Source organism: Caenorhabditis briggsae (genome assembly GCF_000004555.2).
Source record: "Caenorhabditis briggsae complete genome, chrIV, whole genome shotgun sequence".
NCBI classification, from domain to species: Eukaryota; Metazoa; Nematoda; class Chromadorea; order Rhabditida; family Rhabditidae; genus Caenorhabditis; species Caenorhabditis briggsae.
This window is the reverse complement of record NC_013487.2, coordinates 15,447,360-15,466,335: the sequence shown is the minus strand read 5'-3', so window position 1 is coordinate 15,466,335 and position 18,976 is coordinate 15,447,360. Positions and strand designations below refer to the sequence as shown.

General features: G+C 35.7%; 2 protein-coding genes across 2 annotated transcripts in view; one reads left to right on the top strand and one right to left on the bottom strand.

Annotated features, from left to right (window-relative positions):
• The window catches only part of Cbr-clec-78, a gene marked incomplete at both ends in the record, with an annotated part of 22,360 nt that extends 8,204 nt beyond the window's left edge, over positions 1–14,156 (bottom strand). The window contains 15 exons of the mRNA XM_045236275.1: positions 763–1,043; positions 1,584–2,059; positions 2,116–2,416; positions 3,703–4,033; positions 4,080–4,200; positions 4,693–4,702; positions 4,821–5,030; positions 5,654–6,069; positions 6,361–6,609; positions 7,611–8,077; positions 8,659–8,738; positions 9,734–10,005; positions 10,548–11,070; positions 12,299–12,583; positions 14,085–14,156. Coding sequence (XP_045092910.1) covers positions 763–1,043; positions 1,584–2,059; positions 2,116–2,416; positions 3,703–4,033; positions 4,080–4,200; positions 4,693–4,702; positions 4,821–5,030; positions 5,654–6,069; positions 6,361–6,609; positions 7,611–8,077; positions 8,659–8,738; positions 9,734–10,005; positions 10,548–11,070; positions 12,299–12,583; positions 14,085–14,156 — 4,094 coding nt within the window. The remainder of the gene's footprint in view (positions 1–762; positions 1,044–1,583; positions 2,060–2,115; positions 2,417–3,702; positions 4,034–4,079; positions 4,201–4,692; positions 4,703–4,820; positions 5,031–5,653; positions 6,070–6,360; positions 6,610–7,610; positions 8,078–8,658; positions 8,739–9,733; positions 10,006–10,547; positions 11,071–12,298; positions 12,584–14,084) is intronic.
• Positions 14,157–18,011: 3,855 nt separating this feature from the next.
• Positions 18,012–18,098, top strand: CBG26509 (the record flags this gene model as incomplete). The annotated part of the gene is made up of 1 exon (XM_045236274.1): positions 18,012–18,098. One exon carries the CDS (start codon positions 18,012–18,014, stop codon positions 18,096–18,098), a length of 87 nt encoding a protein of 28 aa, XP_045098431.1.
• Positions 18,099–18,976: the final 878 nt, after the last annotated feature.

Below are 18,976 nucleotides of genomic sequence, written 5' to 3'. Positions count from 1 at the left end.
GGCGCATAACTCGCTTTAATTTCGAGCAAGAAAAATGAAAATAAGCTAGCTTTGTCGGGAATTTTAAGGGCTTTCTAGTGATATAAAATTCTTTGTAAAAAAATTTTTTTGGCATTTTTTCAAAATTTTCGAAACTTTTCTATTTTTGGACCCAATAATTTTTCAAAACTAGCTATTCTAGCCTACTTTTCAGTTTTTTGAATCGCGAAATTTGAAAAAAAACCTTTTTTGAAATTTCAGAACTCCAGATTTTATAAATAGATTTTTCGAAAATTTTGGTTTTTCGAAAATTTCAAAATAAAATTCGAAAAATCCAAATTTTCCTGAAAACATTTTCATTCAAAAGCCCTTGAAATTCTCTACAAATCTATCTAACTTTCATTTCTCTAGCTTAAGTTTGAAGCGAGTTATGCGCCTTTAAAGTTAGCGCGCTCTAGAAGAAACGCAGACAGCGAGAGTGTTCTCGCTTCTCTGCGTCGTTTTCTCGGCCGAGAATGCGCTCCAACTTTAAAAGCGCATATCTCAAAAACTAAGCTAGCCATCAAAAAGTTGTCAACTGCACACTTGCTTAAAATTTTATGCTGAAAAACTTTGCAGTTGTCAACTTTTTGATAGCTAACTTAGTTTTTAAGATATGCGCGTTCAAACTAGCGCGCTTAAAAGCAGAGAAGAGACGCAAGGACAGACGCACAGGGTCATGTTTGAGCTCAAAATGTAGCAAATTTGATTTTCTTCTCAACCGCAAAGTTAAAAACTGCATACCTCTGCAAATCCACACTCAAAAAGATGAAATCCTCTTTGGCACCACACCATCCACTGCTTCCCATCCTGGCGTGATGCGGTTCGTATCCCAAATTCGTCGAATCCGAATTATCCGAGAATGCTCCATCTGGGACAAATCCAGACACAATTCCAACGTCTTCTGAGAGCACACAAGATGCTCCAAGTGCACATTGAAGAGTGTCACTTGGGAATGGCACGAATCCGGGTCGTTTGCATGAGAATCGAGCGATTGCGCCTTCTTCGACGGACTCTAGCTCGACCTGAAACAGAAAACTTTGTTGAGAGTAAAATTAGGCAAATAGTCCTTAAAATTTCCTACAAAACTTTATATTTCTCATTTTTCTAGCTCAAAATTGAAGCGAGTTATGAACCTTTAAAGTTGGTTCTCGCTTCTCTACCCTTCTCGGTTAACTTTAAAGGCGCATATCTCAAAAACTAGACTAGCTAGAAATAATTCAAAAATTGAAAAATGCGTATAATTTTACGCTGAGCAATTTTGCAATTGACAACTTTTTGATAGCTGATCTAGTGTTTGAGATATGTGCCTTTAAACATCCCATAAGGCAAGGGAGACGCAGAGAAGCGAGAGAGCTCTGATTGTCTGCAGGAAATTTGAAGAGCTTTAGAATGATATAATATGTATAGAAAATAATTCCAATTCGACATAAAAATTAAAAAAAACATCAATAGATTCTAAAGCATGTATCTGAGGAACCAGCTAAACTACGATTTTGAAATTCGGACAGTACAATGTCTTAGTTACGTACTCAATGCTCAGAAAATTTCAAGTTTCTAGTTACAATGCCAACAAAAAGACTAACCTGTCCATCATAGGGATATCCTGGATCCACACAAACTGGCCCTTCACACCGTAAATCTCCTAGATCCCAGGTGGCATCTGACGAACACTTTATGGTCCTATCGCTCCGCCCAGCTACAGTATACGGTTGTCGACAGGTGAACTCCAATGTAGATCCCATTTTACGATCGGTGACGTCACCGACATAAACGGCACCTGGCATTGTTGGAGGGGCGGGGCATTCAATGAAAGAGCACTCTGGTGGTGGACCAGATAGCCAGTAGTCCCTTCCATCGTCTTTCGGGTCAAAAATACATTGACGATAGGAGAAGAGGGCGGAGTTTGGACGGCCTGGTCGATTGGGCAAGGTGCAGGAGATGGACACGTTTTGGCCGAAGGTGATGGTTGAGTTGTTCGGGGTGACGTGGAGACCGTCGGATTTGGAGGGGAGTTGTTCGATGCCTTGGCAGGTGGCGGCTGGAAATGGATGGGAATTTAGCTTAAAATATACAAAAATTTTCAAAACAACATACGCAAACAAAACGGCTCAGTTCCATTCCATGTGCCATCTGCCAAACACTGTATGTAGTCTGGTCCCATCATTTGATAACCAAAATCACACTGAAATTGGACGATCATTGGGAACTCGAAATTTTTGGCTGTGGATAGCAATTGCCCGTTTTCCGGGGACCCAATATGTTCACACTGTCTTGGGACACATGATTTTTCAAATCTTATCAAATCGTTAACATTATTTCCAGTCTCTCCAGCCGAAACATTCACTCCTGACTGCCCATTCTCCATGAACAAATCGTATCCATTACGGCAGGCGCACTGAAAAATTGGGATATCTTTAGAATGGAAATAGGTAGAAGGAAAATTTTAATTACAAAAATGTAGAAGATGTTGAGAGCTCAATTTTTGTAGTTTTCAACATTTTGATAACTCTGCTGGCTTTTGAGATATGCGCTTTTAAAGTTGGCGCGCACCTTCTCCATTCGCGCAACCAACTTCAAAGGCGCATATCTCCAAAACTAATGTAGCTATCAAAAAGTTACAAACTACAAAAATGTGTAAAATTTTACGCTGAGCAATTTTGTAGTTGACAACTTTCTTGCAGCTCTTCTAGTTTAAAAGATATGCGCCTTCAAAGGGAGACGCAGAGAAGCGAGAGTGTTCTAGCCCCTCTAAAAAGGTGGAAGGTTTAAAGGCGCATAACTCGTTTCAGTTCTGAGCTAGAAAAATTAAAATTATTTAGTTTTGTAGGGAATTTCAAGACCTTTCTGGTGATATAAAATACTTTTAAAAATATTGTGTAATTCTTTTCAAAATTCTAATTTTCATATTTTTGATCCCGAAAACTTTAAGAAGCTTGGTATTATTGGACCGTGTTGGGCAGGTAGTTATCAGTTATTAACAGTTTGGATTTCTGAATACACAAAATTTGAAAAACCAAATTATTTTGCTAAATTCTGGATTCTAAATTCTAAAATTTTCCAAAATTCCAAAATTTTGAAAAGTTAAAAAAAAGTTTTTTTCGAATCCTTATTAATATTTGTTCGTAATTTTCAATAAACAATGTTACATCATTCAAAAGCCCTTAAAATTCTCTACAAAACTGTGTAACTTTCATATTGCTAGCATAAAATTGAAGCGAGTTATGCGCCTTTAATGTTGACACCGAGAGACGCAGAGAAGCTATAGCTCTCTCGTTTCTCTACGGCTCTATTTAAAGGCGCATATGTCAAGAACTGAGCTAGCTATCAAAAAGGTTAACGCTACAAAAATGTGTGAAATTTTATGCTGAGCAATTTTGTAGTTTACAACTTTTTTGTAGATACGGTAGTTCTTGAGATATGCGTCTTTGAAAATTTTGATTTTAAAAAATGTCAAATTTGGGAGCTAGTTTTTTAAAGGCGCTTATCTCGGTGTTTTTTGAAGCTAACTTGCACAAACTTCTCAGGGTACTGTAGGCACTATTCAAATTTACTATGATTAAATTTCATCTCAATTGCTACGCCGACAAGACCGCGACGCAGCCGCGACGCGGCTGCGGTGCTTCTCATGCTAGATTCCTCTGTATCTCAGCTCTCCTTTGGCCAATTCGAGCCAAGTTAGGCCCAAAATATCCCTCTTACCTTATAACTTCCTTGAGTATTGATACACAAATGATCACAATGTCCATTATTCTTCAAACACTCATTTATATCGGCACACGACGTCCTCTGACATCCCAGCGCTTCAACCTCTACACACGGTGTGCCTTCCATCCCAACGGCTTCAATTTCCAGCACTTGAACCTCCAAAGCCATCGGAAGTGTTGCCACGTCATCATCATCGACACCGAAAATCGATTGATTATCGATTTGCAGTTTTTTGGTGCGAGATTTGTTCGATTCGGAGTACTTGACACTGATCTTTTGGATTTTTCCGTTTCGCTGGTTGGTGAATCTGAAAAATTAGCAAATTTTATAAAGTTTACATTTTTTGGGGATACCTTATCTGCTCCACAATCATTGGAATCGCAAATTTGAGCACTTTGATCTTCTTATCAGTGGATTTAGGGTCCGGGCAGAAGTTGGAGGATCCTGTCTCGATTGGTTGGGATTCGAGGCACACTGAAGTGGTGAAAAGGTGATAAAACAGTTGAAAAAATAAGCTAAGCAATAACAAATTTTAACTAGATTGGGTTACCAAAATTTTGAGATCAAAATTTCGAAGAATTATAAAAAAATAAATTTTTCAAAAAATTGTTTTTTCGAAAAATTCTTATAAACTTTATATCATTCGAAAGCTCTTGAAATTTCTTGCAAAACTAGCTAATTTTCATTTTTCTAGCTCAACATTGAAGCGAGTTATTCGCTTTTAAAGTTGGCGGAGAGAGACGCAGAAACTCTCGCTTCTCTGCGTCTCCCTCCCCTCCTGTCGCCCAAAAAGGCGGCCATCTTTAAAAGCGCATATCTCAAAAACTAGGCTAGCTACAAAATAGTTGTCAACTGCAAAATTGCTCAGCATAAAATTTTACACTCACTTCATTTTTCAAAAATTTTCTAGCTTTTTTAGTTTTCGAGACATGCGCCTTTAAACTTTGGATATCATTCATCACTCACTTAATTGCGGCTGATACCCATCCAAGCACTGGCACATGTAGGATCCGGGCAAATTGACGCATTTTGTACCCAATGATTGGCACTGACTGACTCCAGATGAGCACTCATCAATATCAATACACGTGGGCGTTGAGGAGACAGTCTGATTGGCCAGGCAGCGGATCTGAAGACATTGTTTTTTGGAAATTTTGAAAATCTGAAAAACTACAGTACCTCTTCAGGTCCGTCAATTGTGAAGCCAGAGTTGCAGACGACACGAGCGACGTCACCAAATAGGAATCGATCGGGAACCTCGATTCTGGCATTCGGGACTTCTGGGAGATGTGTGCAAGCGACTTCTGGAAATTGGAGGGGTTATAACTCAGAAAGTACTGTAGCTAGAGACATAAAATTCTGTGAGCGTTTAGTACGTAACATAGGCATTATATTGCCAAATTTCCAAAATTGTAGCTTTGCTGTTCACTGAGATACAAACTTCTGAGTCAGCGGCTCGGCGAGCGCACCAGGAGTCTAAGTTCGACCGCGTAGCTCTGGGGTTCATAACTCAGCAACTTTTGCAGCTAGAAACTTGATACTATGTGAGCATTTGAAACATAAACTAGATCTTATACTGGCAAAGTTTCAAAGTCCTAGCTTTAATTGTTCTTGAGATATGAGCTTTCAGAAAACATTATCGAAAATTTTGAAAATTCTGATTTTAGGATTTTTCGAGTTAATGTTTTAGAAAACAACTGATTTTACTGTATTCAGTACATTTTGACCTTCAAAATGAGCCTAAACAGGACCAGACTCCGCCCACTTTCATTTTTCCCGTGGCGTCGCGGTCGTGCGTCGCGTGTCAAAAAGGAAGTCTCAAAGTGGGCGGAGCCTAGTCGTGTTTGGGCTCATTTTGAAGCTCTTGTCATGGCATAACAAATAGAATTCAGCTCGGTTACAGAAAACTATTTTCTAGGCCACCAGCGACGAAAAAAACTAGGCCAAAAACGGGAATAAAAAGAATCTTCAACTCACTCGTACAACTGGGCTGTTTCGACGACCAAGTGCCATCGGATTTACACAACAAACTCTCCACACCCTCTCGCCGGTATCCCGAATGACAATCGTATCGGAACACACTACCGTAACCCGTTCCATCACCAAACTCGAGTCTTCTCTCTCCATTTGTGAATTGGGTCAACGGTTGACACGTGGCAGCCTTGCATGGCGGCGGTGTGTTCCATTTTCCGAGCTCTCCACAGTATACCGTCTCGATATCTTTTCCGGAAGAGAAGAAGAAGCCTTTGTGACACGAATATTTGACCTGGCCGCCGAAGGAGACGTTGGTGGCGCTGTCAACATAGCCATTTGCGATTTGGGGCACGGCGCCGCAGTAAATGGCTAAAAATCGAGGGGTTTTAGAGAGCTAGAAAGCTGAAAGTTTGTCAAAACTGAGTTTAGAATATCTTCTAGATATTCTGAAAATTTCAGCCAAATTGAGTGATCTGGAGCTGAGATATGACATTTTGAAATTTTTGGAATCAAAATTCCCAAAAATTGGTTTTAGTGTTTTTTTTTTCCAATATCACAACTTCCAGATCACTTATCAACTTGAAATTTTCACATAATACAAACGTTATGTCCCAAAAAATATTTGGTCAATTTCAGCCTTTTTGGATTACTGTAACTTACGCTGGCAAGTCGAAATATGGCTCTGCGACCATTTTCCGCCCATCAAACACACGACAGTCTTCGAAATACCCTCTCCAGAAGCAAATTCAAAACCAATGGGACAAGATACAGTAACCCGAGTGCTCACGGACCGCTGTTTTGTAGATAGGGTCACCATTGGGACAGATGGAAATGCGGGGCAGTCTGGAAACAACAAATTAGGAATTGGGATTATTGAAAGTTTGAGAGATTTTGTTTGTTGGGCTGTAACTGGGCTGAAAATAATCCAAATTGCTCAAATTTGGTCTTAAAATGAAGCTAAGAAGATTTCCAACTAAGTTCATTTTAATTCAATGCATCGATCAAATAATTAGGTTACTGTAGAGCTTTTTGAAAAATTCAAAAAATCGAATTTTTAAATTTTTTGACAGTATTCCTTATTTTGACCATAACTCGGCTCAAAGTGATCCGAATCCCATGATTTTTGTACCAAAATATAGCTAGAAAAATTTCCGACGGGTTTATCATTAATTTAATGCATTATTCAAAAAGTTAAGTTACTGTAGCCCTCCTTGAAAAATTCGAAAAACTGAATTTTCAATTTTTAGGCACTATTTCCTATTTTGACCATAACTATGCTTAATATGCTCCAAATGCTATGATTTTTGTACCAAAATATAGTTAGAAAAATATTCTACAAATTGATTATAAAAGTAATGCATCATTACAATAATTAGGTTACTGTATAGCTCTTCGAAAAATTCAATAAATCGAAAATTTCATTTTTGGCACTGTTTAGTATTTTAGCCATAACTCGGCTCAAAATGCTCCGATATTTCTGAGTTTTAGACTTAATTGAAGCTAGACAAAAATTCTACAGGTTTACACAAAGTTTATAGCATTGATCCAAGCATTAGATTACTGTAAATCTTTTCGAAAAGTTAAATATGTCGAAATTTTTAATTTTTCGGAACTACTTCTTATTTTCACTATATTTTAGCTCAAAATTCTTCAATCTTTGTAGATTTTGGACCCAATTACATTTAGAAAAAAATAAACAAAATACATTTAAATTCAATGCATTATCGCAAAAATTAGATTACTGTAACCCCCTTTGAAGTCTCAACAAATCCGAATTTTTCATTTTTTGGCATTGTTTCTTATTTTAGCCATAACTCGGCTCAATATGCTTCAATCTTCTTAATTTAAAGTTCAAATTACTGCTAAAGACATTTTCTATCTACCTGACAATTAAACTAAAGCCCACTAACCAATAGAATAACTGAAATTGAATCCCATCGCTTGTCTGGAGGAACCCGATTTGAACACCATTTGAATGCGATTTGAATTCGAATCTATCTGTTTCTCCGGCTTAGTTTTCAGTCCAAATCCATCATTTTCATGAAGTGCCTTTCCTTTGCTCACAGAATTCTCAAACACTCTTACAGTATCCCCATCGGCCAAGTCAAACCGCTGAGCAATCAAACTAATCGATCTGTCCGCCTTCTGGTCCTCGGTTTCGATGGTATATGTGCATTGGACGTCGTTGGGGTATTCAGAAGACAGATATCCGGGAGAGATGATTTCTCCGAGGACGTCACTCATCGATAGGTCACATCCACGTTTGTAGGAAATTGAGAAACCGCGGGAATTTGAATTCTGACGAGTCATCATGTAGATGTAGATGTGGGAGGTGGAGGAGGTGACGTATTTCTTGGTGGTGAGGTTTCCAGAGAATCTGAAAGTTGATTTTTTTAGATTTGGAAGTCGTGAAAGTGTCGGAGCTCTGAAAAATTCCCAAAAATCCGAGCTCAACTGGTCAAAAACACAAAACAACTAGGGATTGAATTCAAAATTGGAAACTTCGCGGAAATTTGGCCCAGGATACTTTAGATTTCAAAATTTGAGTTTTCAATTTTATGTAGAGGGATGTAGAATTTTGAAAACCATCTAAAAATATTAAATTCAAAACAATCCGACTATTTGCAGCGAAGTTATAGACTTATTGGCTACCGTAGTCCGACATTTGAAATGTTTTGGGAAAATTGGTCTGGGATACTGTAGATTTGAAGGTGTGAGCTATAAATTTAATATAACTAAATGTAGAATTTTATCAGCTATCTGAAAATATAAAAATCACATGAATCCAATTATTTTCAGCCAAGTTAGAGCTAAAAAATCAACACCTAATTTTTCAAAAATTTTCCAAAAAAAATTTTTTTTCGAATTTCTAGAAAATACAAATTTTTCGATATTTTTTTGCAAAATTTGGTACCATTCTATTGGAAATTTAATTCTCTATTCAAAAATTATACTTACGATGCAAGTACGGTAGCCGAAGGCGTTGGTCCATTGTAGATTATCAGATTGTCCTCGGCGCCAAGAGAGAAGTCGTCCAACTGAAAAATATTCATATATCAAAAGTTAATTAGGGTTTAATTAGAGTAATTAAAATGTATGATTATCGAATCTGTATTTTTCTAGTGTAGAATTTTATGGGCTTTTCAAAAATATAGTTTTCATAAAAATTCAACAATTTTCAGTCAAGTTACAGCTAAAAAAAGATTATTTAAATTTTTTTCGTTTTTTGTAAGTTAGCTGAATTTTAAGATAATAAAATTAATTTTTATATTTTCCAATGTAAAATTTTATCTACTTTCCAAAAATTGAATTTACAGCTTTATTGCCCCATTTTCAGCAAAGTTATAGCCAAAACACCAAAAGCTATTTAAAATTTTAGAATTCGAAATTTAACACCAGATTATTTATCAATTTGTTTTTAATTTCTAAAGTAATTTGTATTAAAATTGTTGCAAATTTTTTCAGTTTTCCAATTCTGAAAAAATTATCAAAATCCAACGATTTTCAGCCAAATTACAGCCCTTAGAGTATCTCAGACAAAATTTCCCATCATAAAAATTTTTTTCCTAATCGAATCAAAGATCTTCAAAAGCACTTCCGAATGCTCCATTTTCAGTTTATTCTAAAAATTTAAGCCAAGAAAAAAATATGAATTTCCCAATTTTTTCAATTTTTCTAATTATTTGTTTGGGACGACTTTCCAAATCGGACCCACTGATAATTGATGTCGAGGTGAAGTGCGCCTTTAATCAGCTCTACTGGTGTGGAAAAATGCACATTTTTGAGCACGATAATTAGTGAGTTAATTGGGCATAATTGGAAAATAACTTCGAAAAAATGTTGAAAACGCTGTAACTTTTTATATTTTGCTGCTAACTTAATGAAAACAAATGCAATATATTTGCCTTGTCCTGAGCTTCAAAATGAGCCCAAACACGACTAGGCTCCTCCCACTTTGATTTTTCCGGCGCGTCGCGGTCTCTCATCAAGGCGAATTCGAATGTTCTATTAATTTCTAAACTTAAAAACTCACAATCAGCGAAATCACTTGTCCAGGGGTGGTTTCCACGGTCCAGACACACTCCGCGCCGTTGGCGAACGTTTTTGGGTATCCGGGAGAGACAAAAGGTTGAATATAAGCCTGAGCAATGTAGTGGCCACCACAGGAGAATGGAATAGCTCTCCATTTCAGTTGGAATCCTCTGGCATTCGATTGAGCATCGCTTCGGAACTGGACTATCATCATGTTCGTTGAGGAGGTGATGGTTTGAGCAGTTTCAAAAGAGCCGGAGAGCCGTTTTATTACTGTAACAGTTACAAATTATTATCAATAGCCTTGAAATTTTCTAAGCTTTCTAGTGTTACTAAATTCAAACTTTTAACTTGAAAATGAAGCTAGCTATAGTCGTTTCTTCAGAGTGACTCTCTAATTGAGCATGTTAGATGTTTTCCCCGATTTACACAAATTTTTCAGATATCGCTATTCTACAAATTCAGATAATTATGTGTAAAATTTTACGCTTTTTCCAATGGTGCTATTTTTATAAAAATCGAACAAGTTTGAAGCAAGTTATGAGCCTGGAAAGAGACGCAGGTTCGCTAGAGTGCTCTCGTTTCTCTGCGTTTCTTTAAAGGCGCATAACTCGCTTCAAATTGAAGCTAGAAAAATGAAAATTAGATAGTTTTGTAGGAAATTTCAAAAGGACATTCCTAGAACATCAAGAAAGCCTTTTATTTGTGTGCGTCTAGCACTCTCTAGGAGATCTCTGGGAGTTTAAATGCGCATAACTTGTGTCAAAATGAAGTTAGAATGGAAATTTCAAGAATTTTCTAACAAAAACTCTTACCTGTTGTACTATTCTCCGCTGGTCCACCATCTAGCACTGTCAAAACATCAAAAACGGGTTCTGTCTCAAAATGCTCTATCGTCAACTCGATTCTCGAGTTCACGGGTCCTTCCAAAACATAACGGCAGTTTAAATTCGGGTCATAGCTATTTGGATAGTTCGGTGAGCTTAATTGTCCACTTTCTCCTTTTTCATAGGTCCGGCAAGCCGGTTGGAATGCTGATGGACAGTTTTGTTCATCGGATCCATCGTCACAATCATTGAATCCATTACACTTCTTGGATTCCGAGATACAGGATCCAGATGAGCAGAAATAGGATCCTTGAACGCATGCTGGACGTTCACAAACGAATCTGCGGAGGAGATTACAGGTTTCTAGTCTCCATTCGAGGTCTTTTCGTTCCACACGACCCATTGCACATGTCCCGTTTAGGAAGTTTGGCTGATCCTGTCTCCAGAAGCCCACGTAGCGAGATGTAGGCGTTCCGTCTGACCAAATGTAGAGCTCATCGTCGTCGAGGACCTGGAAAACACAGATTACGGTTAATTTGTTTGATTTGGGCGTTTTCTAAGCTTCAAAATAAGCTCAAATACGAGTATGGGGAAATTTTTAAAAGTCTTGTAACTTCATCAATTTTGATTCAAACTTCTCAGCATGAATCCCATTCAATTTGTTAAAAATAGAGCTTTAAAATGAGCCCAAACACAACTAGGCTCCGCCCACTTTGAGATTTCCCATAGACACGCGACGCACGACCGCGACGCATGTCTGAAAAATGAAAGTGGGCGGAACCTAGTCGTGTTTGGGCTTATTTTGTAGCGTTTTTTAAGCAAAATTTAATGAAATCAAAGATTTGGAGATTCGAAACAAATTGAAAGAGAAAATTGTATTTAGGGTTTTTTTTTCGATTTTTGAGATTTCAATTTCTCGAAAAATCGGTTTTTTTTTCGATTTTCGTAGGATTATTTTGGGGTTTCTTGCTTTTTTTTTGTATTCCGCTTGTTACAAGTTTCAAATTGAGCCTAAACACGAATAGGCTCCGCCCACTTTGAGTTATCCCGTCGTGGTCGTGCGCCGACACGCGACGCACGACCGCGACGCACGCCTGAAAGATGAAAGTGGGCAGAGCCTAGTCATGTTTAGGCTCATTTTGAAGCACATAACGAGACAAATCGAACACAATTAGTTTAAAAATAATATCTTCAAAACTACAAAAGTTATGGTTGTTTTAAAGTAATTTTTCGTTTTTTGGATCCAAAAATTATTTTCAAAACTTTCTTTCCTAAATTTGTTGTTGTTTGTATGTAAAATTTTACGCTCTTTCCGATGGTGTAATTTTCATATAATTCGGAGGACGTTGAGGCAAGCTATGCGCCTTTAAAATTTTAGAGAGACGCAGAGAAGCGAGAGTGCTCTAGCTTCTCTGCGTCTTTTTCACTTTAAAAGGCGCATAACTCACTTCAAATTGAAGCTAGGTAGATGAAAAATGTATAGTTTTGTAGGAAATTTCAAGAGCTTTCTGATGATATGCAGTTCTTGTAATAATTTTACAATTTTGCATAGTTTTAGAGCATCGAATAGCCCAATGTTGTTTTCTTCAGCCTTCTTTTTTCTTGAAATTTAAAGACGCATAACTTGCTTCAAACTCAACCAACTTCATTATCTTTTTAATAGTTTTGTAGGAAATTTTACGGGCTTTCTGATGATATAAAACACAATGTTCGCTTCAAAAATTCCAAATCCCTCTCACCTCAACAGTCAACCCAATCCAGTACTCTTTAATCTCGCCCATTTTTCCTCCCGGCTTCGACAGTAGATTCGCGATGAACTGGTTCTCGGAACCAGTCTGAATTTTGGCCAGTGTCGATCCGTATCTTTGACATGTCGTCAGCGCAAACGGCCATGATTGGTGTATGTTGAACGGGAGATAACATTTCGTGCCGAGACGAATCCATTCGTCTGGACACTTGAGTTCCACGTCCGTCACTTGTGATGGTGGGGTGAATTTTGAGGAGGATGAAGAGGATTGGGTGGGCTGAAACTTTTAAGATCGATTTTTTCCAAATTGAATATTTCAAAAATATTGATTCTGAAGGACGTTAAAAGCCTAACTAGATCAACGGGTATCTAGACTAAGCTTAGAGCTTGCTGTTAGAGGTAGATCAAAAACTATGAATAGACAAATTGTATATAGTTTTAAAGCGTTTTTTATGATCTACATTTGACAAGTTGAATTTTTCAAAAATATTAATTTTGAAGAAAGTTACAAGGTTTACAAGACATGAGCCTAACTAGAGGGAAGGGTCTCAAAAGGATGTCTAAGCAAAGTTTAGTCCCTGTTTTAAGGTTAGTCCAAAAATAAAAGTTGGATGAATTTATATATCGTTTTGTAGAAAATTTTATGATCTACATTTTCCAATTTGAATTATTCGAAAATATTGATTTTGAACAAAGTTATAAGCTTTGCAAGAAGAGAACCATGAACGTGGTTAGCGCAAGCTTGGTAGTAGGGGCTTTGTTCAGCGCCTGTTTCTCGGTAGATCAAAACTTTTTATCAAAGAAATTTTTGTATCAATTTAAAGTTCTATTTATGATCTGCATTTTCCAATTTGAATTTTTCAAAAATATTGATTTTGAAGGGAGTTAAAAGAGAGACTAAATATGGTCCCTTTTGAAAATTTTCGGAAGTTTTAGTAGTCAGCAAGTAACGAGATCGACAAAGATTTATGATTATTTCCAGGACCAAAATTTCAAAAACTTCGAAATGATACATCATTTTAAAGCGCTTTCTAAGACCTTTAATTAACTTTTTAGAAAGTTCAAAAATATTGATTTTGAAGGAAGTTTGTAAGATAAGATTTGTAAGAAATGAGCTAAAAATTGCCAGCCTCCTGTTTGGGGTCAAATCTAAACAAATTTTATATTATTTCGAAGCTCTTTTCATGATCTGAATTGTCCGATTTGAGTTTTTTGAAAAAATTTTGATTTTTAACAACGTTATAAGCAATTCAAGATTCCAATGGTGTTTTGGTCGGGTAGCTCATAATCAGTTTGCTCTTTTTTTCTCTTGTAACTTTCTCCAAAGACAATATTTTTCAACAATTCGAACTGGAAAATATAGGGTTTTCAATTTTCTACAAAACGATATAAACTTTGCCTAATTTACAGTTTTTGATCTACCCAGAATCTGGCGCTAAACTTTGTTCCCTCTTGAGACCCCTTGCTCTAACTGGGATCATTTGTTGCAAAGCTTGAAACTTCCTTGAAAATCAAGATTTTCCAAAATTTCAAATATGAAAATGTAGATCTTAAAATTTTCTATCAAATGATATAAAATTAAAATTATTACCATTTTAAAAACTCGTTCAAAATCTACATTTTCCATTTCGAGTCATTCAAAAATGTGGGATTTGAAGAAAGTTATACAATTTTGTCTGTAACTTCCTTCTGAGTTTGTATTTTTCAAAAATTTCAAAATGGAAAATGTAGATCACAACATTTTCTTTTAGAACATAGAAATTTGAAATTCTTCTCACCTCAATAAGCAACAATAAAACTACAAAGACGACTTCTGTCAGAAGTCGTCGTTTCCGACAATTTTCGTGCATTTTCTGTGTAGTTTGTAGTCGGAATAATTACAGCAAACCACCCTTTGCTGAAAATTAAAGATAATAAAAAAGGAGAAAAAGAGAAAAAAGTATAAAAACCACAAAAAAACGGCGAACGGAAGGAACAGAAATTATCGGGGTCGAAAATCTTAGATTTCTTGATTTTTATCCAAAATCTTGATTGTTTTTTAATTATATTTGGTTTAGAATGAAATGGAAAAAAAGTAAAAATTCAGAAATTTAGAAATTCAGAAATTCAGAAATTCAGAAATTCAGAAATTCAGAAATTCAGAAATTCAGAAATTTAGAAATTCAGAAATTCAGAAATTCAGAAATTTAGAAATTCAGAAATTCAGAAATTCAGAAATTCAGAAATTCAGAAATTCAGAAATTTAGAAATTCAGAAATTCAGAAATTCAGAAATTTAGAAATTCAGAAATTCAGAAATTCAGAAATTCAGAAATTCAGAAATTCAGAAATTCAGAAATTCAGAAATTCAGAAATTCAGAAATTCAAAAATTCAAAAATTCAGAAATTCAGAAATTCAGAAATTCAGAAATTTGTTTTTTTCAAAAATTTTCTGCCTATCAAAATGTTCCAAATTTCATAAAAACTCCAAATTTGGTACTTATTTCCCTTTAAATTCAGACTTAATTACCCTAATTAGCTCTTCCAGATCCTACTACTTTCCAACGCTTTTTAAGCCTTTTAGCTTCAAAATCCCTCAAATTAAATCGATTTTTTCAACTTTTCAAAAATTTTAATTACCCCTAATTGAGCCCCTAATTAACATAGATAATATAAATTATATAATTGTTCTAAAATTGCGGAAGTTAAAAGAAAAGGAGGAAAATATAGCGGAAGAAGAAGGTCAGCTTTGTTTGTCTTATCACTCTTTTCGACAGGGGAGCTCTCCGAGAGCAGGGAGAGGGAGAGAGACGCAGAGAAAAGGGTACTTGGATAATAATTTGGATATATCAATAGGGTGATTGGGGTGAAGTGGTTTGAAAGATTTCGAAAAATATTGGAAATTTCAAATTTTTGGCAACAACTTTTGAAAAATTAGAAAATTTAGAACCTCAACTTTGAGCTCAATCATCTTGTTTCCCTTTGAAATTATCGGCAATCTGTCAACTGATAAACTATTTATCAAATTATCATCAATATTTTATCAGTTGAACACTTTTTGATATCTGTTACAGTAACCAAGATATGAGAGCTCAAAGTTAGGGATCCTCAAAAATCGAAAAGGGCGTCCTCCCCCTTTCCTAGAAAGGAGCGGAAGATGCTTTCCTAACTTTAAGCCGATTTATCTCAGTTCCTATAGAAGGTATCAAAAAGTTGATAACTGGTAAATTGTTTATCATATTATCAGCTACATTTTATCAGTTGACAAAATTTTAATATCAGTTACAGTAACCGAGATATATAGGCTTAAAGTTGCCGGCTTGGAAATACTTGCAGCAGATGAAGTACAATCCAAAAAAGGAGGTGAGCTACAGTAGTCCCAAAAGCTACAGTAATCCCAAAAAAAAGGTTCAAAAAACCAAAATAATGGCAACATCGGCTCCATAATAATTTGCCGAAACAAATTTCTATACAATTTCAAATGAGTCAAAAAAAGAGCCGCCACCCTCCGAATTCATGTTTTCCTCCGAAAACTCTTGAAATCTCAGAGAAAGAGCTACACAGTGGGAACGGTCACTATGTCTCTCTTATGGTTCATTTATATGTATTAGGTAAATAGACGAGAGAGAGAGAGAGAGAGAGTATAGAGATCGCGAGAGACGCAGACAAGCAGACGGAGGTTTGTGATTGACCTCTTTAAAAGGGGGACATGCTCATACACAAATAAGGCTATGAAGAAGAAGCAAGTGAGCATAGAGAGCGGAAAAAAACGGGGACAAAGGTAATAGAGGTGACTTAGAAAACAGCTAGATGGCCTAGAATTCCAAATACTGTATTTTCTCTAATTTGAGCAAATCCAAATCGTCAATTTTGAATCCAAATATCTGAATTTCGGTAATAGATATCAAAAAGTTGTCAACTGATAAATTATTTGTCATATTATCAGCATTATTTTATCAGTTGACAACTTTTTTGTATCTTTTACAGGAATCAAGATAATTAAGTTCAAAGTTGACGGTTTCGCTGGGCTTCTATTAGAGGATACACGGTTTGAAGCGAGTAACTAGATCGACAAAGATTTGACATTTTTGAGAATTGTAGATTTTCAAATTGTTTGAAGTTTTACATCATTTTAAAGCTCTTTTTGTGATCTACATTTTTCAATTTGATATTCTGAAAAATATAAACTTTGAAAAAAGTTACAAGCTGTTCAAAATACCCGTATTTTCTCTACTAGAGAAGCACACCACCCTCCCTAACTTTAAGCTCAATTATCTCAATTTCTGTAAAAGATATTAAAATTTTGCCAACTGATAAAATGTTACTGATAATTTGATAAACATTTTACCAAGTGACAGTTTTCTGATATCTTTTACAGGAATCGAGATAATTGAGCTTAAAGTTGAAAAGCTTATGCCGTTAGAAAGCGCTCTTGCTATCAACTTTGAGCTCAATTATCTCGGTTACTGTAAGAGATATCAAAAGTTTGTCAACTGATAAAATATTAGTGATAGTATGATGAACATTTTATTAGTGAAGAACTTTCTGATATCTTTTACAGGAATCGAGATATATGAGTTCAAAGATTTGGTGGACTTCTATTATAGGGTACTAGAGGAACAAAGCTAAATGGTAGTGGCTTAGGAATCCCCTAAATGGTAGTGGCCTAGAAACCCAAAACCTTGAAATTCTTGATTTTGAGCCAAAGTTTGAAGAATATAACTATTTTTGATAGAAACATTCAAATATGAAAAATCTTGAAATTTTGAAATTTTAAGCTCAAAGTAGTCAAAGATTTTGGATTTTTTTTTCTAGAATCAAAATTTAAAAATGCGATGTATTTTATATAATATTGAAGCACTTTTCAAGATCTACATTTTACAATATCAATTTTTGAAAAATATAAATTTTGGAGGGAGTTACAAGCTATACAAAATAGTGGTCAAAAAAGGGGGGCGTGGGAGTATCTAAGCTAAGTTTAGCGCTTGTTTTTGGGGTAGATCAGAAAACAAACCAAAACCAAGTTTTATATCATTTTAAAGCTTTTTTTTTGTTCTACATTATTCAATTTGAATTTTTAAAAAAATATTGATTTCGAAAAAAGTTACAAGCTTTCCAAGAAATAAGCCACATATGCCAGGATTAGTGATAGCTTCCTGGTAGGGGTCAAAATTGGACAATTTTCAAAGCAGTCTGAACAAATTATATATCATTTTAAAGCTCTTTTCAAGATATACATTTTGCAATTTAATTTTTTTTTAAATATCGGTTTTGAAAAAAGTTACAAGAGACTTAAGCTAAGCGGTGAGTACACCACACCTATAGTACTATATAATAACCTTTTCCGATGGGGTGGAAAATCTGTCTGCGCCTCTCACTCTCTTTTGCCAATCCGTCTTAATTGTACAATCAGATATTATATAAAAGATTGTGGTAAAATGTACATATTCTGTTCTATTCTCTCTCTGTTCCGCCGGGGAAAGAGAGAGAGAGAGAGAGAGAGAGAGAGAGAGATAGAGAGAGAGAGAGAAGTGATTTGATAAGTTTTGCGGATCGCGGAAAGACAAGAGTTAAGTCAATAAGTATGGTATGGTGTGGTCACTTAAACAGTTTGCTCAGATTTTGATGGAATTCTGAGAGAGTGAGAGACGCAGAGAAAGAATGACCCCGAAACAATAGGGATTAGTAGGTACACGAACATATTTACGAGCATTTTTTGCCCCTAAAATGATCTCTGACTTTTCATTGTTTCCGGAGCGTTCAAGAAATCTGAAGAATTTGAAAAAATTCGAGTCTAGTTTGGTGATAAGATAGAAAGCTCGAAAAATCCAATTTGAATGAAAATTACTGTAATTTGAGCCCATATATCTCGGTTACCGTAAGAGCTATCAAAAAGCGATTAACTGATAAAATGTTTTTGATAAAATGATAATTATTTTATCAGTTGACAACTTTCTGATATCTCTCACAGTAACCGAGATATATCTGCTCAAAGTTAGGGTGGCACCTCTCTGCGCCTCTTTCGCGCCTTGACAACTTTAAAGGCGCATAACTCGCTTCAAATGTAACCTAGAGGAATATAAACCACACAGTTTTGTAGAAAATTTTTAGGGCTTTTTATTGATTTATAATGTTCTACACTTAAATTTTGGCTAATCTGCAAAAATTACATGTTCCCATTACCACCTAGTGAAGCAAAACATGCGGAGGGCTTTCAGACTTTCAGGTGACTGTTTTTTTTAAAGTAGCGTTTTTCATACCTGACAAGTACTACAAAATGATACTATTTGGAATACTGTATCTTGTCTATGAGCAAAGTTACAAAGCAAATAGTCAGACAGGCACCTAGAAAGCCCCCCCCCCTTAACTTTGAGCCCCCATATCTCGGTTATTGTGAAATATATCAAAAAGTCGTCCATTGATGAAGTGTTGCTGATAATATGCTAAACAATTTATTAGTTAGCAAATTTCTGATATCTGTTACAGTAACTGAGATAATTGAGCTCAAAGTTAATGATTTTGAGGGGATTTTTTTTCGATTTACCAGGGACCCCTAACTTTGAGCCCTTATATCTCGGCTACTGTAACATATATCAAAAAGTAGTAAATTAATAAAATGTTTATCACATTATCAGCAACATTTTATCAGTTGACAACTTTTTGATATCTATTACAGTAACCGAGATAAATTA